The 24,605-nt window shown below is 36.7% G+C and overlaps 1 protein-coding gene across 12 annotated transcripts in view; it reads right to left on the bottom strand.

Moving 5' to 3' along the window:
• Nucleotides 1-24,605, bottom strand: part of LOC105479522 (KH RNA binding domain containing, signal transduction associated 2) — a 634,913-nt gene that overhangs the window by 234,368 nt on the left and 375,940 nt on the right. For all 12 annotated transcript variants that reach the window (XM_071096918.1, XM_071096922.1, XM_071096915.1 and 9 more), the window contains exon 6: nucleotides 21,855-22,053. In XM_071096918.1, the coding sequence (XP_070953019.1) occupies nucleotides 21,855-22,053 (199 nt within the window). The remainder of the gene's footprint in view (nucleotides 1-21,854; nucleotides 22,054-24,605) is intronic.

Here is a 24,605-nt window from a genome sequence, read left to right as displayed (position 1 = left end):
GAAATATTTTCTGCCACATACCCTAAATCATCGTTCTGAAGTTCAAAGTTCCACAAATCTTTAGGGCAGGGGCAAAATGCTGCCAGTCTCTTTGCTAAAACATAACAAGAGTCACATTTGCTCCAGTTCCCAACAAGTTCCTCATTTCCATCTGAGATATTCTCAGCCTGGACTTTATTGTTCATATTGCCGTCAGCATTTTGGACAAAGCTATTCAACGAGTCTCTAGAAAGTTCCAAACTTTCCCACATTTTCCTGCCTTCTTCTGAGCCCTCCAAACTGTTCCAACCCTTGCCTGTTACCTAGTTCCAAAGTCACTTCCACATTTTCAGGGATCTTTTCAGCAGTGCCCCACTCTACTGGTACCAATTTACTGTATTAGTCCATTTTCAATGTGCTGATAAAGAGGTACCTAAGACTGGGATGAAAAATAGGTTTAACCCCTCCCTGCCAGGCACTCCATCCCAGGGAGAAATAAGAACTCTGTCAGCCTAGAGCACCAGCGAGGGTGGCTGCAGGCCCCGGTTGGGAGATCCTGGCCAGTGAGGAGGAATAAATCAGGGTCCTGCTTAATGTTGCAGGGAGAAATAAGAACTCTGTCCATAGAATACCAGCAAGGGTGGCTAGAAGCCCCAGCTGGGAGGTCCTGCTCAGTGAGGAGGAATGGATCGGGGTCCCACTTAAAGAAGCAGTCTAGCTGCATTTTGGTAAAGCAACTGCACTTTGCTGGGGACAGGGGTCGGGGGAAGGTCTCTTCCTCATCCAGGCCATTTGGACTCTCCAAAGCCTGCAGGCTGTTTGGCTGAATCCTTCAAATAGCAAAGGTGGCAGCCCACCCCTCCCCCACCAAGGAGTTGGGTCCAGTCTCAGGTGAGCACTACCCTGTTGCCAGTGGCTATCTGGAATTCCAAGCCAATGGGTCTCATCTTGTGAGGTGCCATGGAAGTAGGGCCCACAGGCTGAGGCTGCTCAGACCCCTGGATTCAGCACCCTTCCAAAGGGTATTATGGACCTCCTGGCTTGCCTGAGTTGTAGTCTCCTTTGCTGGGGATCCTGGGACTGGAGCATGTAAAGGTCCTGGGTCTGTGTGCTTACTGAGCAGCTGCTCTGCTGAGACTCCACATAGCTCTGTGTGTTGGACCCAAGGCGCTGGTGGAGTGGGTTCAGGAGGGGATCTCCTGATCTGAGGGTTGCAAGGATCCATGGGAGAAGCTTGGTTTCCTGGGGGAGTTGCACATTCACTCACTGCTTCCCTTGGCTGGGGTTGGGGGTTCCCTTGCCTCCACATTGCTCCCGGGAGGGCCATCGCCCTGCCCTGCTTTTCTCCATACTCCATGGGTCAAGTTGTTTTCCTGATCAATCTCAATGTGAGTACCTGGGCATTTCAATTGAAGGTGCTGCATTTACTCAGCCCTTTCATTCCTCTCTGTGTATGCCATGCACTGTAGCTGCTGCTTCACACAATTTTCTATTGTTTTTATTAATTTCTTAATAGCAATGTTAGAAGCAAGTGGAATATCGTCAATATAGTGAGAGAAAATATTTGATGACATAGAATTATATAACCAGTGATAGTACATTTAGTAACAAGGCAAAATAAAAATATTTTAGGCAAATAAAAACTGAGAGACTTACTATTAATAGACTGACAAAGTGAACTTCTAAAGAATGTATGTCAGGTAGAAGAAAATTTATCCAAAGAAGGTTTGCAAGCAAGAAGACATGATGAAATAAGAAAATAGAGAACAGATTGCTGGCAAGATGGCAAAATAAGAACAGCTCCGGTCTCCCAGCTCCCAGTGAGATCGACACAGAAGACGGTGATTTCTGCATTTCCAATTAAGGTACCTGGTTCATCTCACTGGGACTGGTTGGACAGTGGGTGCAGCTCATGGAGGGCAAGCTGAAGCAGGGTGGGGCGTCACCTCACGCGGGAAGCACAAAGGATTGGGGAATTCTCTCCCCTACCCAATGGAAGCTATGAGGGACTGAACCTGAGGAACCCTGGACTCCCACCCAGATACTGTGCTTTTCCCATGGTCTTTGCAAACTGCAGACCAGGAGATTCCCTCCAGTGCCTATGCCACCAGGGCCTTGGGTTTCAAGCACAAAACTGGGCAGCCATTCGGGCAGACACCGAACTAGCTGCAGGAGTGGTTTTTTGTTTTGTTTTGTTTTTTGTTTTTTTTCCCCCATACCACAGTGGTACCTGGAATGCCAGTGAGACGGAAGCGTTCCCTCCCCAGGAAAGGGGTGGGGGCTGAAGCCAGGGAGCCAACTGCTCTGGCTCAGCAGGTCCCACCTCCACAGAGCCCAGCAAGGGAAGATCCAGTGGCTTGAAATTCTCGCTGCCAGCACAGAAGCAGTCTGAGATGGACCTGGGATCCTCAAGCTTGGTGGGGGGAGGGGCTTCTGCCATTGCTGAGGCTTAAGTAGGCAGTTTTACTCTCACAGTGTAAACAGCCACTGGGAAGTTCGAACTGGACGGAGCCCACTGCAGCTCAGCAAGGCCACTGTGGCCAGACTGCCTTTCTAGATTTCTCCTCTCTGGGCAATGCATCTCTGAAGAAAAGGCAGCAGCCCCAGTCAGGGGCTTATAGATAAAACACCCATCTCCCTGGGACAGAACACCTGGCAGAAGGGGTGACTGTGGATGCAGCTACAGCAGACTTAAACGTCCCTGCCTGACAGCTCTGAAGAGAGCAGTGGACCTCCCAGCATGGCATTTGAGCTCTGCTAAGGGTCAGACTGCCTCCTCAAGTGGGTCTCTGACCCCCATGCATCCTGACTGGGAGAAACCTCCCAGTAGAGGGCCGATAGACACCTCATACAGGAGATCTCCGGTGGGCATCTGGCAGGTGCCCCTCTGGGACAAAGCTCCCAGAGGAAAGAATAGGCAGCAATCTTTGCTGTTTCGCAGCCTCTGCTGGTAATACCCAGGGAAACAAGGTCTGGAGTGGACCTCCAGCAAACTCCAGCAGACCTGCAGCGCTGGGTCCTGACTGTTAGAAGAAAAACTAACAAACAGAAAGAAATAGCACATCCACTCAGAGACCCCAACTGAAAGTCACCAACATCAAAAAACAAAGGTAGATAAATTCATGAAGATGTGGAGAACCAGCGCAAAAAGGCTGAAAATTCTAAAAACCAGAATGCCTCTTCTCCTCCAAAGGACCACAACTCCTCTCCAGCAAGGGAACAAAACTGGATGGAGAATGAGTTTGACAAATTGACAGAAGTAGGCTTCCGAAGGTGGGTAATAACAAATTCCTCTGAGCTAAAGGAGCACGTTCTAACCCAATGCAAGGAAGCTAAGAACCTTGAAAAAAGGTTAGACGAATTGCAACTAGAATAACCAGTTTAGAGAAGAACATAAATGACCTGATGGAGCTGAAAAACACAGCATGAGCACTTCATGAAGCGTACACAAGTATCCATAGCTGAAGTGATCAAGTGGAAGAAAGGATATCAGAGATTGGAGATCAACTTAATGAAATAAAGTGTGAAGACAAGATTAGAGAAAAAAGAATGAAAAGGAATAAACAAAGCCTCCAAGAAATACGGGACTATGTGAAAAGACTAAATCTATGTTTGATTGGTGTACCTGAAAGTGACAGGGAGAACAGAACCAAGTTGGAAAACACATTTCAGGATATTATCCAGGAGAACTTCCCCAAACTAGCAAGACAGGCCAACATTCAAATTCAGGAAATACAGAGAACACCACAAAGATACTCCTCAAGAAGACCTACCCCAAGACACATCATCAGATTCACCAATGTTGAAATGAAGGAAAAACTGTTAAGAGCAGCCAGAGAGAAAGTTCGAGCTACCCACAAAGGGAAGCCCATCAGATTAACAGCATATCTCTCAGCAGAATCTCTACAAGTCAGAAGAGAGGGGGGGCCAATATTCAACATTTTTAAAGAAAATAATTTTCAACTCAGAATTTCATATCCAGCCAAACTAAGCTTCATAAGCAAATGGGAAATAAAATCCTTTACAGAAAAGCAAATGCTGAGACGTTTTTTCACCACCAGCCCTGCCTTACAAGAGTTCCTGAAAGAAGCACCGCATGTTCTCACTCATAAGTGGGAATTGAACCATGAGAACACATGCACACAGGGATGGGAACATCACACACTGGGGCCTATCGGGGGTGGGGGCTAGGGGAGGGATAGCATTAGGAGAAATACCTAATATAGGTGATTGGTTGATGGGTGCAGCAACCATCATGGCATGTGTATGCTTATGTAACAAAACTGCACGTTCTGCACATATACCCCAGAACTTAAAGTATAATTTTAAAAAAGAAAGAAAACAGAAAACAAATGGGTGAATCTAAAGCCAAAATGTCATATAAACAATAAATTCAATATCTAAATTTAGGAATAAATTGGAAAACTCCTAAATAACACATATAATTTGAGAGAGGCATTAGAATTAAAGCAATCTTAGTTCCCTGTGTTATTTAGGAGGCAGTTAAAAAAACTGGTAGATTGTGTATTTTGTTAAGTATAATGCATGTGAATCCAAATTTGTAGCCCAAAGAGTCTTCGGATCATTGGAAAATGTAATACATTTTAGAAATATTTCCAGGTGTAATATAAATTCATAAGAAACATAAGAAATATTTCTGGATATGACATGAATATCCAAAATTTAAGTTGCTATACAATAAATATAAACAGAATAATGACAATAATAATTTTTAAAGAGTTATCAGGTATTAAAGTAACATAAATATAAGACACCTAGGCCTAAAAAATGTGAAATGTATCTAGAAATATATTAAATTTTATTGACAGTAATTAAAGAAGAGCTAAGTAAATAGAAATATAGGCCACGTACAAGACAAATAACTCAATATAATAAAGATGTTAATTCTTTCCCAAATAATATATCAATTTTAGTTTTAGGTGGGAAAACAAGACCAAGGTAAGCTAAGATGGTACCAAGGAGAAAAATGAACCAAGACATGTTGTGTGACTAGTGCCAAGATTCAATTAAAAAGCTATGAAAATTAAGTTGGTGTTATATTGGCTTATAGAAAGAAAAACAGAGACCAGAGGACTTGGAATCTGATCTGCACATTCATAAACCTGCTATATATGAGATGATTTTGCACATTTATGGGTGAAAGAACAGACTAAATACATTGCACTGATAAAATTGGTTATCCATGAAGGGGGAAAAATGAAACTTAAATATCTTCACATACCATGTGTAAAATCTGTTCCTGCTGAATTAACCTGGAGGAAAAAGCAATATCATTTTAAAAAGATAACATAGGAGAAGATTTTTATGACCTTGGAATAGAAAATAATTTCTTATATAAGGCATAAAAATCATGGTCTATTAAAAGAAAACTTAAATATTCTACCACATTTAAATAAGAACCTCTATTTATCAAACATCATAAAAGAGAGTGAAAAGATAGAATCACAGATCAGTGGATGATTTTTTAAAAAGATATAAATGGCAAATAGTATCCAGAATATATAAAGAACTCTCACAAATAAATGCAAAAACAAGCAATACAATAGAAAAACAGGCAATAGTTATGCAAGCATTTCCAACAAAATGGAAGTAGCAACACCCAATAAATTTATGAAAATATAACAAATATAACAAATTTCATTAGTAATAATAAAAATGCTAATTAAAACAATAAAAAAATTTGATTTCACACTTGATTAGTTGGCAAAATGCAGAGAACTAAGGACAGTAATAATATACTAGGTAATTTAGTATATCTGCTAAGTTAAATGAGATATATAATTTATCTCAAACAGTTGAACATTCTCATTCTTTATGACCTAGCACCAGGAAGCAAGCACAAGAATGCTCATGTTGTTCATAAAAGCAAAAAAAAAAAAAAAAGAGGAACTATCCAAATGTTTATGTACAACAAGGTGGATTTTTAAAATCCTGGTATTTTCGTTAGTTAAAATGAATAAGCTATGCTACATGCATCAATATGAATAAACCTTAAAACTTAAAATATGCATAGTGTGAGTCTCTTCTTTTTAAAGTTTAGAAAGAAACAAAATAAACATAATAATCATTAAGAGATACATATATGCAATAAGAGAAAATCAAGGTGATAATTAAAATTCAGTTCAGGTCAACATATCTGAGAGAACAATGGGGGATAGGATTGGACAAAGATGCATGGGGGGCATTCAGACTTGTTTTGTTTTCTAACCTGTGTACTTTATGTGTGTTTATTTTATGAATATTATTTTTAAACTATACATTAATGGTATGAACTCATATATATAATTCTTCACATTAATAAAAATGGTGAAAGCAACTGTTTAGCTAATGGGATTAATATATTTTTATTTTTTGATAATTGCCTTTGATTATATAATTTTTTATATGAAATGCTAGAGGAATGTATTCATTTGAAGACTTTTTTCAAATAAGAAATAATAACTAACATTTATTACACATATACACAAAAATAGCTTTAATAGTATATGTCTTCACCAAAAATAAATGCTGATAATTAATTTTTAATGAAATCTAATATTTGACACCTTTTTCAAAAAGTATTTCAATTAGAACATTTGTCAACATCATATAAGAATTCATGTTGATTGAACAGAATAGCTAGCAGAACAAGCACAAAACCAGTCTCTAATGTATATCAGAAATTAATGTTGTTTAGCCCCCTCCTTCCTAAATGTGTCTACTTTTTTCCCCCTTCTTCAACACCAGTAATCACTACTACACATATACTTTATTTCCCTATCAGTAACTAGTCAGTATTTGCTTGGATGCTTCTCTTTGTATAACCACAGCAATGTTGACCCTGGTAGAGAAAGCTGTGTCGACACAGGTAATGAGAAAAGCACCTCATCTAAATGTGTCTGAAAGAGCTTCATAATGAGAGTCAAACAAACCTGAACAACCAAGTCTGAAAAATCAAGGAAATTGAGTAGAGGTTGGCTCAATCTCCCCGCTCTATACGCCCATCCCGGTATCAGTACAGGAGTCTAGTCAGAACTGATGCCATGATGTAAAATCCTCCTGGTATTTCTTAAAATGTCCAACTCCTGGCAGGGATTCCACATCTCTTTAGAACTGGCTATCTAGCTGATAAAAGTCAGTCATTTAATCGATTTTTTAATTGAGCACTTACTTGCAAAACAATATAGAAAATAAATGAGAATAAACCTAGCATGTCCTCTGTAAGGCCTACGATCTAGCAGAAGAGACAGGCAAGTGGGTAACTACTACCTGAAAGGCCGACTGGACTAAGCATTGCTTTTTAAGGTGGTAGCTAAGGAATGGGAATGTGAATTTTGATTTGGGGACCTGACAGGCTGAATAGATCCCATCATGGGTAAATGTGTGAGTGTGTGTGGGTGTGGGCGTGGTGGGGGCAGGGAGAGAGAGAGACAGAGAGTGGTGTTGAAAAGCAGAAAGAATTCCATGCAGAGTCAAATTAGGGAGGCATGGAAACCCATATAATGTTCTGTGCACAGTAAATAGAAGAGGCCGAAGCCAGGCTTATAGAGTCAGGATGTGGGAGGAGATGGAGCGAGAAGCCAAGCTTGTCCATAAAAGCCCAGTTCCAGGGGCAACAAAAAGGCCCCATATGTATGTTACACATGCCAATAAGTGAAATCCTTTCAATCTGCTTTACTCAGACCCTACTCTTGCCTAAAGATGACACTTTTCAGAAATTATACAACTTACACTGTCAGGACTGATTCAGGCTTAACTCTGAGAAATAGGTTCCACTACATCTATATAACTGTTTGTCCTTCACAGACCAAAGGAAGCCTTGAACAAGTAACTTTCCACATTTCCACAAAGTATTGTATCTATCCTTCTACTGAACTGTGTCATGACTACAACATATGTCATTAAAATCAACCTTCTACCAGGCACCAAATACAAATAAGACTTTTCACCTTCTGCTGCTAATATGATAATTATTTTATTCTCCATGTCCATAATAGTTAATTTTATAGTTCTTTAATTCTGATTTCAAACTAGCAGATTTGGTTATAACTGTCTAACTTTAAATGTCATAATTACCCTCTTATTTATTTTTTTAATTATTACATTCTTTTTTGTCATTTTCTGTATGATTTGAGTTTTTGTTTTCTTGCTGATTTGTGAAGTTGGGGTAATCTTTAAAGATTCAGGTATATTCCTCCCATATTTAAAACAATGTCATAGAGAAAGACATTATTTATTTTTTTATTTGCAAACGTGGAGTACCCTGGAGCAGGAATAGTTGACAAATAAATGACCAACTTAAAAGATTAGGTTTGGCAGCATCTTGCAGTTTTTCACGTTATGCCCTCCAAACCATTACCTTGAAATTCAGTTGTTCTCTTTATGCCTTACTGATTGCTGAAGTCTCTAAGTGGCCTTAATGTCAAATCTAAGGTGCTAAATTTTACAACAAGATCAATTTCCACAACATTTTTACTGCCAAACACATTTTTTAAAGAATGCATTAAATTTGAGTCTGTCTAAAGCATGATGGCTAACAGATTCTTTCAGAAGAAAACAAGTAGTGCGCTTGTGTGAATATTTATCTGACAGTAGCTTACTGTACTAGATTATTACAAATGGCAGGGACCTAGCACTACCAGTGAGGTGACACAGAAGAATTTATCATCAGAAGTAGGTAGCTATATAGAATATTGGTATTAGTGTACCTACATTCTTCTAAAAAAATAAGAGGATCCAAGCTCATTTATCATTTAACAAGACACTCACCTGCCTGGTGCCTTCATCATCTAGCCTTCTGAAGCTCTGCTGAAAATGAGATTTTTTTTTTTCCTTTAATGGCATTTGATTGTTGCAGTGAGCAATTTGGCAATGTGCTGCATCACTTATGTATCTTTAAAAGGACGGAAGGAGCTTGAAGTCAAAAATAAGTATATGCAAACTGCCGTCTCTGAGAACTGATAGAGTAAATTTGACATGATTTTATGTAATGTTTCGTCCCACCTCTGTGTCATGCAGCCCCTATGAGAAAAGGAAATAAATGGCCTTGGGTAATTTAACCAACTTAAAATTCCAGGGACTTTTTTTTTTGCCACTATTGCAGAAATATATTCCTTGTAAATTTGATTCTGATATCTGTCATGAGACCCAAATACAGTAGGTGGTATATATTAGACTGGGAGTTGGCAAACTATGACCCATGGGCTAAATCCAGCCTGGCCACCTGTTTTCATAAATAAAGTTTCACTGGAATATAATCACTCTACTCATTTGCATATTGTGTATGGCCACTTTTGTGCCACAATGGCACAGTTGAGTAGTCATGATAGAGACTGCATTGCCCACAGAGCTTAAAACATTTATTATCTGGCCCTTTATTTACAGGCAAATATTGCTGACCCCTGCACTGGACCTCCAGTCTTACATACCCTCTAAATTTTCTTGTTCTGGTCTGGCTAAAAGACCCAAAGGAACAGAAAGAAAATTAGGAAGCCAGAGGACCTAGAAATGCCTAGAAAATACATTAGAAAAAAGATAATTACACACTTCCTATAGTGTGTCTTTTAAATGCCTTCCTGGGAGTGGAAATAGAAAATTCAGTGGAGGATTTATGGAAAAGGAAGACGATGTTTCTTAGTAATCAGAAAGTTCTGTTTTTTTTTTTTTCTTTTTTTCCCCCTCTCCCTTACCCACATTGCTTCCCTCCTTTAACTCGGCGGAGTTTATATTCTCAGGGGGTTACAGCACACGCAAACCCACACTGCTCCCCTGAGGAGCTGCAGAGGCTCTGCAAACAAAGAAGCAATTTCCGACAAATAATAAAGACACAAACTACTTAAAAAAAAACTATTATGCAACTGGAGCAAGGGCTAAAATTGCCTTTGACAGATGGGTACCTCTAAAAAAATGGTGTAAAAAACCACTGTGTTTCAGTGATAGTATGTTTAAAACATCTCTTTAGAAAATGGTTCAAGCGTTTGGCTAAAAAATCTGTAGTCATTACATGATTACCTTACATTATTTTACTTATAGTAAAAATATAGATATTACTTTCCTAAATCTTTTTAAAAAAATCTTATGAAGATTGTTTTTTCATAAAAATTATCTAAAATGTTTAATAGTCTAAGCTTTTATCATTATGTAGATGAATTAAAAATGATTTATAGTAAAAAGAAATACAATAATATTGAATAGTATTCCATTTTTAGATTATCTAAAATGTCTTATATAATGACATAAATTGTGGAATTATTTCCAGAGCTGGGTTCAATTAATTTACTATATGTTCCATAGTATTTCCCATAGTTCCCTCTTTTCTATTCCATTCTTATTTAGGTCATTACATAACTTCCAACGACACTTCCCGTCTCTGCTTGTCTACCTGCTCCGGTTCCTGCTGCCCTGCACAGCCACATTAATCTTCATGAAGTACAGTTTCCTAGATGTCTCAGAAACATTGAACAACCCCCCACTTAATATTAACCAACTTAATTATTAAGTTTTCTTCTAGGCAATTCTTTTTCACAATTCATTGTACTACTTTTCCCCTAACTTATTTTTCAAGCTTTTTCTCCCAACAAGACCTTGTTTTTATGTGTTCACTTATAGTCCAGGTAGATTGACCAAGTGGTTCCTTCAAGTATTGTACTTATTTCTTTTCCTTTGATATTATCTGTAGCTGACTGTCTAAATGACACTTTTGTTGGTTCCCCAGGGATAGCTGAGCAGCATGAACTAGAGCTAGACGGCTAATTTTGAACTTGCTGTTCTGCTGCTGGTTGCCCGGATGATATTGGTTGAATTATTCAATTTCTCTGGATGTAAGCTTTCATATCTAGGACAGGAATAATACTTATACGGGTGCCAAGAAAATAACTTGAATCTATAGGTATACAGCACTTAGACAAGCACCCGCCATGTGTTAAACGCTACATTGTTACAGCTTAGAGGCTATGAGCACCACTTTTTCCATCAAACTTAGGAACACTGGCTCTGCCACTTACTGGCTAGGCAACTTTGAGCATATTACTTAACCTCTTCAAATCTGTTTGTAAAATGAGCATAACATCAATAAAAATATGGTTACTGCAAAATTAAGTGCTAAAAGTAAAGACCTTTGCCTAGTGTGTAGATCATAATAACTACTTAATTATATTAGTTGCTTCTATTATAATTTTCATTATTCCCATTGTTTGTGTTGCTACTATTAATATTCTAGACTTCTAAAGAACTTGACTATACATCTAACTGCCCTAGTCTTTTCTATCCTGACTACCATAAAGTTGAAGACTATTAGTTGCTTCCCCTCCACCAAATTCCCACATACTTACTATATCAAACAGAAAGCAGTATACCTACTTAGTTCTTCAGGCTTTCTGAGTAGAAGCAAGGCTAATAAAAAATCTTACAGATATATTTAGTTTAATGGGATTTCCAGCTGGTACTACTTCACACCCACTTTATGAGGTAAGTCAGGAAAATATCAGCATATATCTAACAATGAAGTCTGGAGTTCACCCTCACAAATTATATTCTGCCCTGTATCTGTGAGCTTTGCTTTTCTCCAGCTATCTTACCTGTTTCCTTTTTAAAGCCAGGGACTCTGCCTTTTACATCTTTACATGCCGTTAGCCTTGAAGACAGACCTATCTGGCTCTGTTATCAGGTCTATGCCTGATATATATATCTAATTATTAGACCCTAAAACTCCTTAATGAAAAAAACAAGAATTATGCCTCTTAACTTTTATTATTGTGATATTAAATAAAGTCCTAACATATAATAGACATCTAATAAAGGTGACCACCTTTTTATCCTTCATTGCCTCTGCCTGTGGAAATTAGCATAATACAAAATGGGGAGTCTATAAACATTAAAGTAAATTTAGTCAAATAGCTCAGTATCCTTTAACATACTAACATCTTAAAGTTGCTGCTAACTGTATCTACTATATAAATTTAGGACTTTTGTCTCTTGTTCATCTATTGTAAATTTTTTTTTGTTAAAATCTTATTTGAAAATGAAACCATTAGTTAAGAGTAAGTTCATCTTTATCTTCTCATAATATTTATCTCATAACATTATATATTTTTATCTTCTCATAGTATTATATATTTATATATGTACAAATTTGAAAAGTTAACCTTTAGGTAACAGGAAGAGATTGATGTTTTTAAACAAAGAAGTGATAAGATAAATTTAGCATTTTAGGAAAATAAATCTGATATAATATTTGAGACAAAGCAAAGAAAGAATCAAATTATAATTTTTAGATTTTTTTTCAGGCTCAACTAAGTCGAAGTAGGCAAATCAGGAGGAATTGTAAATTGGAATTGTTTGATGAAATCAGGTTCGGATGCATGAGTATAAGAAGAGAGGTACTGCGAATGGAAGAGTACACACAAAATTGAAGACTGTAGAACAGATATGACAATAGAGAGAGTCAAGATTTAAGATAGTTTTGGAGATGAAAGCTGAAATTGTGGTGTTATAATAGCCCTGTAAAAACTTATAATAGAAAAAATACAAAATATAGCTGGAGGAAAATTGTTAATTTGGGAGCCAATTTTAATAGAGGAGATTGCATTCTGGAAGGGAGAGGATTTGGTTGATTTATTTTAGGGATAATATCTGCTGCCTAAGTGACATATGAAACAATCATATTCTGCTGTCTAGATCTTAAGTGTATATTTTATGTAAAAGAAAATCTCAAACAAAATCTAGATAGGAAATGAAATATATTTTTGCTTCATTATATTTACAGATCTATGTGTGTAATTCTGTTCTGTACCAGATACATTGCTTAAAATATTTTAATGTATTTGGAATATGAAACAGGCACATTTTCTAAAGATCTGGTTTCAAACATATAAGGGATCAGTTCCTGCTTAATGAGTAAGGAGCTACTTTTTAACTGACTAAATCCCCAGAAATATCTCCTAAAATCTTTTCCTGCCTCCAAGTGTGTTTTCTGTCTTACAGTAAACTATACTCCTGTCTTCACAACTATAACTTCTTACTCTTGGGTGAAGTCTTAGAAAGAAGTGACATGGAAGAAAGAATATTCTTACATGATTTCTATCAATCCTGTTTCCAAGAAGAAACCACTCTGATAAATAAAGGAAAACTAGGGTCCTTCATTTTGTTTATGCTGCTGACAAACATTTGCTTCCTTAGGAGTGTCATTAACTAAAAAATAAAAGGCACAGGATGTGGCACGGATTGTGTGCAGCTTCTAGAAGGCCATTAGGTTTCTGAGGAGGAAAGATAAGAGGAGAAATTTGGACCACAGAAACTTCGTGCGTATATATACTTGGTATAAGGGCTCAAACATTCTCATATGTCATGTTCTCAGCCTACTCCCTGTAATTTTAGAAAACCCTGAACCTCAGATCCACATGGGTGCCAGATGACTGACCTGGAAGGCCCATGATTAAGTGCATTTGTGCCTTTTCTTCTCTCCTTGTAATATCCATTGGAAAAAGAGTTGTAGGGAAAGTCAGCAAATCCATGATTGGCATTTCCAGTCATGTGACTTTAGTTAGTTACTCTCCTAACTTTAATTTCTCCAACATTAAATTAAAATAGTGAACTCAAAAAGACCTTTTTTTAAACATTCAAAATGCATGAAGTCTTTTGCATTCAGGAGATTCTACATAAATGCTGGAGAGAGGTAGTGAGGTCCATTAGATTATGTTCAACCCTCTTTACAGATGTGGGACACACTGAAAGACCAAGAAAGAGACAGTGAGAAAGTTCAACATCTTGACAGGCAAGGTACAGGGATTTCTGAAGTCACAAATGCATCAGCACTGTGATCACACGAGGTTCTGGTGCAGTGCAACCATCTGGCTTAGACATCTGCTTCAAGGACTTCAATAGGGAATCCTCCTAATCTCTAATTTAGTTGACTTAATTTGTCTAGTTGGGAACACCTGTAGTGCTGAATTTCTAAAATTCACCAGTGTGGAAGTGTTACAATATTAATAGTCAGTATGGCTCAGGCACCAACAAATTGAATAGGAGGTCTGACAACAACGGGTGCTGTGTACCTGTGCAGAAGGGCAAAATATGTTGGCTGTGGGCACCAGTTACCATTTAGGTTGGTTATTTATTATTCTGCAAAGGTATATATTGTAGCTATATTATTTAATCCAAAAATATTGCAATATAAATGACCTCCAGAAATTACAACATGGGCTAAATTACAACAAAGGGCATCAGCTTTTATTTTCAAGTAGTTTACAACATCCAGTACTGCTGCACAAGAGGAAGAAAGTGAGAACGTTAGAAGCAAAATATCTCTTGTTCTCTTTGATACACAATCTCTGTGATTCTTAACATGTGAGGTTTTCTCCCCCTATACCAAGAATAGAAAAAAGTAGGAAAGGTTTCAGGCTTATTTGTAGATGTTGAGAAGAAGAAAGAAAAGATCACTTGAAATGACAAATTACTCATCCCCCAGCAACCTGCACCTTCTATCTGGCACTCACACCAGTTGTATCTGCACCTCTCCAACTCTATTAGTATCCATGAAAGTGTAAAATAAAAACTCACTTTATATGGATGTTTATAAGTCAGAGGTACTGTTGAAGAATGAATGTCAATATTTGAAGAAAGATGAAAAAATAAAAAGCCCATCAGTATATTCTCTATTTGGTTTCTAAGCAATGCAGCCTATTCTCTATTTGGTCTCTAAGAACTATGAGGCAGAAGGAATAAACAAGGGTCCTTTCTGTGTCCTTCCTCTGCCAAATTGATCCACAACATGGTTTCATATAAAGGAAACATGTGATTTTCCATCTTCAACAATGAAGACAAGTAGTCTTAACTCAAATCTTGAGATTATTATAAGTTATGGCAAAGAATATCTGCAGCTTCCCTAGTAAAAGCCTTTGGATCATAAGATATCTTAGAAAATAATCACAAATATCTGTTTCTGATAGAAGGACTTAGCAGCCTCTATTTTCCACTAAATAGGGAATCCATAACAGAAAAGGTCCAAAATGTGGAAAAGATCTCAGTCCTAATTAACCATTCCTATAAAGCTTTCTGCAAAGCCGGTGACAATCCTACTAAGCAGGCAATTTGTATTGACATTTTCCTTGCCAGAAAATTATAAGGGTGGTGTTGTCAAAACACAGTGATGAATGTTTTTCAACCAACAAAATCTAAAGTGAATTTTAGGATTCTTAGGTATGATTTGTAACTCATTATAGGGTGTTAATTTTTCTGTGGGAGTATAATTGTCAAAACTATAATGAACTCAGAAGGAAAAAATGATTTAAAATTATTAACTTGTACCCAGCATAGCTTTTTAGGAATATACCCATAGAAATAAATCAAGGCTCAACTCACTTTCATTTTTAATCCTTAGGCCATGTGTATGATCAAAAGATAGAAAATAAGATAGCCTAAAATATACAAATAATATTGCAAAAAAAAGGTAGAACTCCTTGAGGCTGAGATGGCAGTTTGTCATTTTTGCCACTGCTGTCCTCCCTGTGTCTACAGCAGAAATTGCATAAAGATCATGGCATTTTTTACTCCAACAGAGCCTAGAGGAAACTTTAAAATACTTTATGATATAATACTTTACAGCAGCTAGAAGCCATCTCAAAATGGCACAGAGAGAAACCTATTTTCATCCTTGTAAGTGTTACGAAAGACATTAGTCATCATGTTAATTATAAAGTACAGGTTTGAATATAATTCTGAGTATTGTAGCCAGTAGAAGAATCTGCATTTGTTCTAAAATGACTTAAAATTTAAACATAATGCTAGAAGGATGGCTTATTCGAATTTCAACTGCAGAAGAAGAATATGCACAATTTTAAAAGGTTTCATCTTACATAACTATTGGAAATAAATGTAATATTTTAACAGTATTTACATACCTCTACCTTTTTCTTTTCTATGAATAGTTGATCCTATAGTTTCACAATACATTTCATTAACCTTGCATGTTTCGGTTATTTTAAATATTAGTTACATTTCAAGAAACAAAACTCTGTAATGCATCCTGGTAAATTAGTCTCTAATAAATGGGGACTAGAGCATGAAACTCAGACAAGAATGTTTAATGGAATACAAATATCCAGTCTAAAAACTCTAATAAAAATCTGCCTTCTTTGGGTAAAGGCTTTTGGCTATTACACAAAAAACCACACGTGGCTCCCCTCAAAATGCATCATAGACCAGGCTCATAATCTTTCCTTGCACAAAAATGGCACAAGAATTGATTTCAATTATCATTTAATACCTATTTCCCTCTCCTGTCAAAAAATGTTCCATACACATGAAACTGAGGGTTGGCAGCCTGAACTCATTTATGGAACTTTTAAAGACTATTGATTTACCATTGAATTTTCTAGTTCTCTCATTGTTACTGGAAGGATGCCTCAGAGTCTGAATTAGATGATAGGATAGGCTGGAATGCTGATAGACTTACTCAAGGCTGATGAAAAGAGAAACTTCTCAAAAATTTGTCAAAATGCATTCTATAAATTAGGTTAGCATGATTGATTATAGAGTCAAAATTTCTCATGTCGTGCTGAACTGAATTTTAATTATATCTCTTCTTGCTTTGTTGTGCCCTAATACAACTCCTTGATGTCTGGGTGTTAACCCTTAGAGAAAATATGAAATAATTTAAAAATAAATTAAACATATGTCTTTAGAAACTAGAAACTGTTTTGTATACCTGAAGTGTCTTTGTTTTTGTTTTTGATCCGCTTTTTAAAAAGCTATACACCAACATATGAGTTACAAGGGAGTGTTTATATAAGCAGATTTTTATGTTGTCAGTATGTTTCCATAGGGTGAAATGTTCTGACAGACACTTCCAGAAGCTGTGTGCCTTTACCTGCACATAACAGTAACCTTTGTTACTGTTACACTATGCAACCTTTGTTAAAAGGACAGCATTTCCACAAGGAATAGCATGCTTATTAACAGCACTAATTTGGTTCTAGCTAAGCACAGAACAGACTTTTAGTACCAGAAAGAAACTAAGGTTACACAGCTTTTTCTTTAAACACTCTCTCCCTGCTCTGTCCCCCATAGAGATGTGTATTTTCCTATAAATGTTGCCATTATTTTCCTCTTCAGGGTAGGATGCAAAGTTTATGGGGCCTCAAAATTATATAATTTTGCATTCCCTGTTTAAGAAAAAGATTAAAAAATTAATTACACATAGTTGGCAGGAAAGTGAATATTTATTTTGAATGAGAAAAGCAATAACAAACAACTGTAAATTTTCTAAACCTGAAAATACTATTAACATCACATAATCTAGAAAACAATACAGAATTTCTGTTTTGTTAGTCAACGAATCTCTATGCTTTTTGGAGGTCTACGTTCTGATCATCTTCTAATACGACAATAATTTTGATAATATTTTCTATAGAGAAGAAAGAAAATTAAGGATTTTTTCTCCAACTGGTTGATAGAAAAAAATAGAGTTGGTACAGATAGTTTTAAAAAGTGCATTTCTGTTTCACAACTCATTGCTAGTTACGTTATAGCCATTAGCATTGTTCTGATATTTGGGGAAACTTCTGTCAAGTCTGTTTCATAGCTGAGCTGAATGATTTGAAAGAATTGTCCACAGAGCATATTCTGGCCCAATACAATTCAAACATTATTTCTCCTCCACTAATCACATCCTTCCTGTATCAGTGTTGTAGTTCACAATCGATAGCCATAAAACCTCTATCTGTGAATACTTGTGTCACAACACTAGGTGAGATGGTAGGAGTATTCCTGGAAATATTTCTACAACAGAACAGTAGCAATATCTAAATAATGCAAACAAAATATTTCTCTAAACCCAAACTAAATAAATGTCTAACTCTTCTTCACAGATAGTCATGCCCCCTCTACCACCATTTGACCCAGAGGGCAGTGTGATAGGTGGGGATGTCACCTGGGGATTGCAGGTAAAATACCTTACTTTTGCAACAAAGAGAGATGACCACGTAAACACATTTATAAGCCCCTCCCACAGACATGGAGGGAGCTTCTTTAGCGTCAAAGTCACTCCTTCACTGTCCACCCCTCCCCATTATGGCCTTCCTTCCTGTGCCTTTTCCTTTAACCATTCCCATGTACAAACACACCTTTGAGTGAGGCCTGCTTGGTTTTTCTTACTCCTTCCAAATGCATTTGCCATCAAACCCTATTGTTTTTACCTTCAGTTTTACCTTTGGCCTGAATACTTCCAGTCTCATCCCTGTCGTCATAGCTAGGGCCACATCTCAGTAAGCCTCACTATTGTTAATTCCCTAAATCTTCTCCTTTCTTCATCCTCTTCTTTAATCCACCCTAGACAACTAAGAATTATGAGATTCACCAAAACCTCAGGTTACCTTCTGCTATGAAATCTTCAGGTGGCATTTTATTATAAGTGAAGTCCAGCCTTGAGGGTATATGTAACTCTTCTCTACTTTTCTCTCCATTATTTCCCTGCTATCTTAAAGAAATTCTATTTCACCAAATTGCTTTTCCAGATTCTTTAGACTTGCTTTGAAAGTTTCCTTTTCTTGTCTTTGCTCTTACCATCCCTTCTGCATGGACTTTTCTCCCTCTTCTCTCTGCTTCTAAATGTTATAACTATTATCCTGGTCTCCTTGCAATTGTTTTTCTTACTCTCTTAGAGGTTTTCTAAAACAGCCATATAGCCATCAGTGATGATTCCCTTTACCAGAGCATGCATATTTTCTATTTGGTACTTATTATATGCTGTGTTCTACTGTCATAATATATATGTTTATATATGTATTAGTGTGCATATGTATAACCTTTTCCCCTAAATATCATAAGTAGGTTCTATTCAAAGCACTTTACTTAGGACCGAAAAGATAAAGCAAATTTAAGAAACACTGCCTTTGGGATGTATAAAATCTTGTAAGTGAGATAAGATAATAGCAAATGACTTCTAACAGAGGGAGAGTAAGATAAGAGCCCTATATAGCAAATGCATGTATGTTAAATTGTTGGACTAATGCTGTCTCTCCCACTAGATGGCATAATTTTTAGAGTACAGACAGTTTCTCTTTGACTAGTTTTTCTATTTCCAGCACTTAGTTTCTGGAGGTATTGAGTTCTCTGTAGTTGGAGATATTCATGCAGGTATAAATACTGGGAGATGTCCTAAGTACTGCTGAGAGGACTAAAACACTGGCTAGTGGTCTAGATGGGAGTATGAAGTACAACTGATCTGTGTGAAACGGTGTGAGTTCTCTGTGAGATAGTACTCTACAGGATACTGATACTTTATGGTTCTTTACCAAGAGGAAACACAATGCATTAGGTCGAGAGGTTGTAGAGACAGAAAAGTGGATGCAATTCTCAGTTCCAAGCTTCAGTTTCTTTACCTACTAAAATAGTAAAATCTAAAACTAGTTGCTAGTATTATCCTGAGATTAAGTGAATTAATATACAGTGACTGGAACCTAGGAAGTATTCAAAAGTTTTAGTTTTAATTTATTCCCTTTTAGCAATGGTAGAGCTGATAATGCTTAATATTTTGTCCTATGGAAGCTTTTGTTGAAATATTATTTTTGATTCAGCAAATCTACTTCAATCATGAAGATGGATCTACAAAATGTAAATGTACCATCTTAGCAGAAGGTCAATGAAAAAAAGCTTTAAAATATTTAAAGTCTGGGTTACGATGTGTAACAAACTAAAATTCAAAAAACTTTTAAGACTCAGCTAACACTAATGATGGTTTTAAACAGCATTCTCAATTACAGTAAGCTGTTTCTTGTCAGGCCAGCTGCCAGGAGTGGATTTGATTACCTAAATACATTCTATGTGGTCAGAAATTTAACACTGAAAACTCAGCAGGGGAGAAAGAAGTCTGAAGAGTGAATTGACTCATAGCGTGATTTACAATAAAAGGAAGCTTTTCTAGGAAATTTTATCTGAAAGTTAAGAACTCCTTTGAGATTTTCACCATCAACTCAGCATGGTGCTATTATTTTGTTATTGAAACACTTAAACTTTTGTTTTTCTTACCCCTTGCAGAGGAATCAATAGTCTAAAATTAGAGCAGAGAGTAGCAGCTCTTGAGTGCTAATCGGGGTTGAGCACTAAGGATTTCAAAGATTGCAGCCAGCAGCCTATCAGCCACATATTAAACCTTACTCATTAAATTGTTTTCAGAAACAAAAATAATGAAAATATAATACAGGACAGGTTTTCATAAAATATGCTATAAACAGTGTTTCAAAAATATATCCATATACTTTTTACTATTATCAATAGTATGTTCTCCTAGATATATTTTGGGATGTCCGCCAAGCTCATAATACTTTTTCCTCTCTAAAAATTAGTGTCTCTCCATGTTGTCCTTGCGGCTGGGTCCCCAATAACTAACTTTTTCTCTCTTCTTAATTTTAAAAATTGATCTGTTTAAGCCTTTATTTGGAAGACAAAAACACCATAGTGACAACGTACATAAAGATTGTTGAGCTAAACAGTTCCTCAAAGATAAAAGTGATCCTGCCACCCTTGTTGTGGATTTTTAATTCATTTAAACAAGTACTTATTTTTCACGTGCTATGTCTCTGGCAAGAAATGGCAGAACTAGGTCTAGTCCCTGAGTTTTTTTGACTTGTGGGTTTGTTTGCAGAGTAGAATATGATTTCTGTTTCTGGTTTTGCAATTTTAAGATTGTCTAAGTTTTTAAATATTAATACTTGATGTAGTAAAGATACTTAGATGAACACATTTCATCTGTTCCAGAAGTGGATTTTTACACTTACTTCACTCTTATAGATAATAGTCAATATTTCATATTTAAGCAGTAACATTATTCCTAAAAATGAATACATGATAAAATTAATATACTCTTAGTAATACCTATAAACTATATTCACTTTATTTTATAGCTAAGTTTTGACTATTAACCAGTCCATATGTTTTGAGTGCCCCATATGTGACAGTAACTGTATGTGATGAGTTTATGTTTAATGAGAAATAATTTATATAAGACGTTGAACAGGACAGCATGCTTATGGACAGTTGAATGAAACAAATACCTAGATCAGGAGATGGACATGCTGGAGAGGTTAAAGGCAAAATAAATCTTTTTCATAGTACAATGATCTGGCTTGCATCAGTTAAATTTAACATTTACAGAAGACTTCCTATTGTTACACTGTTAGTAAATTTTCCCTTTTTACAAGTTTCACAATCTAGTCTGAGAAATGAACACAAGGACCACAGTGTAATTAGTGGAATACTGACAATCAGAACTAAAGGTTAAAAGATGTTTAGATACATAAGATGACCAAAAGATAATAGTAGATAGGAAAGGAGGGGGATGCTTGGAAACATTGCATTTCGTCTGTTCATTGTATAATTTTTTGAATTTTTTATGCCAATCCCGTCTTTAATATGGTGAAAGAAAGAGTCAGGATATATAAATGAAAGACCAGCCACACGGTCTTACAATAGTCCCAAAGTGTATAATATAATCATATTATATTTGTCAAATATTTCTGAGTTTTATGCTAATATTTATCAAGTTCCGGAAATCTCTGAATACATGGCAATTCACTTTTTGTTTATAATTATTTCTCATTTGAAATCTGATCAAACTTCCTAAGGATAAGAAAGCCTCAGGATAGTTTGGTTCTTAAAATACAAGCTCTTTAACTAGCACTAACAGTGATGACACCTGTAAAACGAAACCTTTTCTCAAAATGCTCTCATTTAAACGCACTGCTTAAATTCTCTTGCAAATGACATTCGTTTCTGCAACAAACATTACCTGCTATATTCATGGTATATGAACGGTTTGAGACGTAGCTTGTTAACTAATCAATTGAACTCATCCTTACAACTTATTTCTTGAGAGTACTTACGTATTCTTCATAAGCTTCATGGGCTGGAGGAGGAGGCGCCCTGTATCCTGGCACTGTTGGTGCCCCCCGGGCTCGAGGGGTAGGGACACCTCTTGCTACAGGTGGCACTGGAAGGGCTCCACGGGTTACAGTGCTTCCTCGAGGGGTGAGAACACCTCGTCCAGGTGGTGGGGGAGGAGGAATGGCACCCCCACGGCCCCTAAGAGAAACAAGTCATGTATAGATGAGAAACAGGTGATGCGAGAAAAGAGACTATCACAGAAAAAGCTTTCATCTCACAGTCTCCATACAGTGAAAGAAATACAAATTTCTCTCTCTCTCTCTCTCTGTGTGTGTGTGTGTTTAATAGAAATTATATAAGATACAAAGTGTGTTGATATCTATAGAAGACAATAATTGCAAATACTGACTATGATTAGTTCTTATAAAAACCATGTAAAATACTTTGTTATTGTCTTTTACATAACTAAAAACCCTAAGCAAAGAAAAAAAAAACAAAGAAAAACCCACTCTGAATATAACCCCATTAAATTCCTAATTCTCCAAGAAGACACAAATCAGAACATTGTCTGATATATGACTCACTGGACCATCTCTGAAACTGAGCAGCTGGATGTCTACATCTCCTCTATGCTGGGGATTATAGACAGTGATGGGCAATGCTGTCATTCACCAAAAAAAAAAAAAAAAAAAAAAAGTTGTCTGCACTTAAATAAAATGTGGAAGTCTAACCATAGTGATACCATTTTATTACAGCAGTTTAAGTTTGAGGTCACTTGAAATCACAACTCTTTGTCACTGATTTATCATCATGCATGTAACCCCCTGAGCTGGTGCAGTTCCTGACAGAATATATTTTCTTATGGTAACTATGGTGTTAGAGGAATACTTTAGTATCTGTAATAAAAATAATACACTGAATACTTTGTATTGCAGTTCTTGATACAAAATTAGCTTGCAATAAAAGTGTAAGATCAAATGGTTGTAGCCAATTTTTATGGTATTTTGAAGCTTTTAGAAAGGTTGAGTGTTTGTCTGAAGTCTTTGGGCAAAAGCACAGTTATTTCACTTTTTATTATTATGTCTGAAAGGTTGGCCTCTAGATAGCACTGCTTTCAGTGGGAACACTAAAGCTTTGGGAAAAAAAATGATGATCATTGGGATGTCAACAATCACAGTATTTGGCTGTAGCCACATATGGGGACGTAGGTTATGCTGTCTGCTATGAATAGCAGTCAGATTGCTCTTTCTTGCTTAAAGTAAAAGTGAGCTTTTATGAGTGAAGAATACGAATGCGGGAAAAGCCTTTAAAAAGTTTTAAATAGCTTATAGAGCTGATGAATAGAGAAATGATCAGATAACTTATTGTGAGTCTAATGTATAAAGAATACTCTCCTAGATTGGGAAAGGGTGAAACACAAAGACCCAGAGGCCCAGTGCTGGCTTCAAGTACAACATGGCTGAGAATACAGTATTCTATATTATCATGATAATATATAAAGGGATGTAAAAACCAATTTTGCCTTCACTGCTCCTCCAAGCACATTTCCATTTCCTCATTAGCAAGATGAGCATATGTCCAGGTTTTAGAACTGTTGTCCTAGCTTCCTGTTCAGTTTAGCATTTTAACACTCTCAAAAGTATCCATGTGTGGACAATAAATTTATATGGTCACCCTACTGTAAACTATATGCACAAGTCTTCACTATACCATTGAATAGTCATGGGTAAGTATTATAACTACCCAGGCTTGAGGTAGATATATTTTTCTAATGAGTAAAATGCAGATTTCTAAATTTTTAGTACTTCCTTCTGCTCTAATATTATATGATGCTCATCATATCAAATCTAATTTTCCATTTTCTTCCTTCATCAACTGACTACCAGAAACAGTCCTAGCAAACCTGTCTCCTGAACCTGACTCATTACCTCTTACCCACTATGTTCTTTCCCTGGAATATTAACCTCCTTGTTCTCTCCTCCAACTTAATTCACATCACTTCTTTTTAGGATACTGCCCCTGGCTAAAACCACACCACAGGATCCTTTCCTTTATTTGTCTGACTTCCTCTACATTTCTGAACTGAATGTTATCAGTCTAGTTCTTGCTTTCACCCCTCTTTTGAAAGTGCTCTTGGCTGAGATCACCAGTAGCCTACTGATTTCCAAATCCACTAGATTTCTTTACAGTCTCCATGCCACAGCACATTTCTACTATTTTTAAGATTGTGGACCATTATCTGGAAAATGTTTCTTCTGACTTTTATGACTCTGCTTTTCTCTACTTTTCCTCATTCCTCCTTCTTACTCCTTATCCTCCTTCACTGGCTTCTATTCCTGGACCCACTTTGGAATCTGGATGTACCCAATTTCTGTCCTTGATCTCATGGTTGCACCCTGCAATCCCTACCTCTGATGATGACTATAATCTCTTTCTTCCTAACACAATGCCATATCTTGGCTTGTCTTCCTTATATCAGAAGTTTCTTAACTTGCCTGCATGTTAAAGTGACTTGAGAATCTTTTGAAAGTTCCAAATTCCAGGCCATATCCTAGGCCAATTAAACCACAATCTCTGGAGACAGGGAGCTCCCAGTGATTCCAGAATACAGGCCAATTTGGGAACCACTGCCTTAAATGAATACTCTAATTTAAGCATCTTGACAAGCTTGTCATGTGGGCAGTTCTAAACTATTTTAAACATAAGTTGAGATATTAAGGCATGGAGAGTACAAGTTACCTGCCTGAGGT

The sequence above is a fragment of the Macaca nemestrina genome, chromosome 5, assembly GCF_043159975.1.
Source record: "Macaca nemestrina isolate mMacNem1 chromosome 5, mMacNem.hap1, whole genome shotgun sequence".
NCBI lineage: Eukaryota > Metazoa > Chordata > Mammalia > Primates > Cercopithecidae > Macaca > Macaca nemestrina.
The sequence above is the reverse complement of the archived record's forward strand: the minus strand, read 5'-3'. Positions and strand labels throughout refer to the sequence as shown.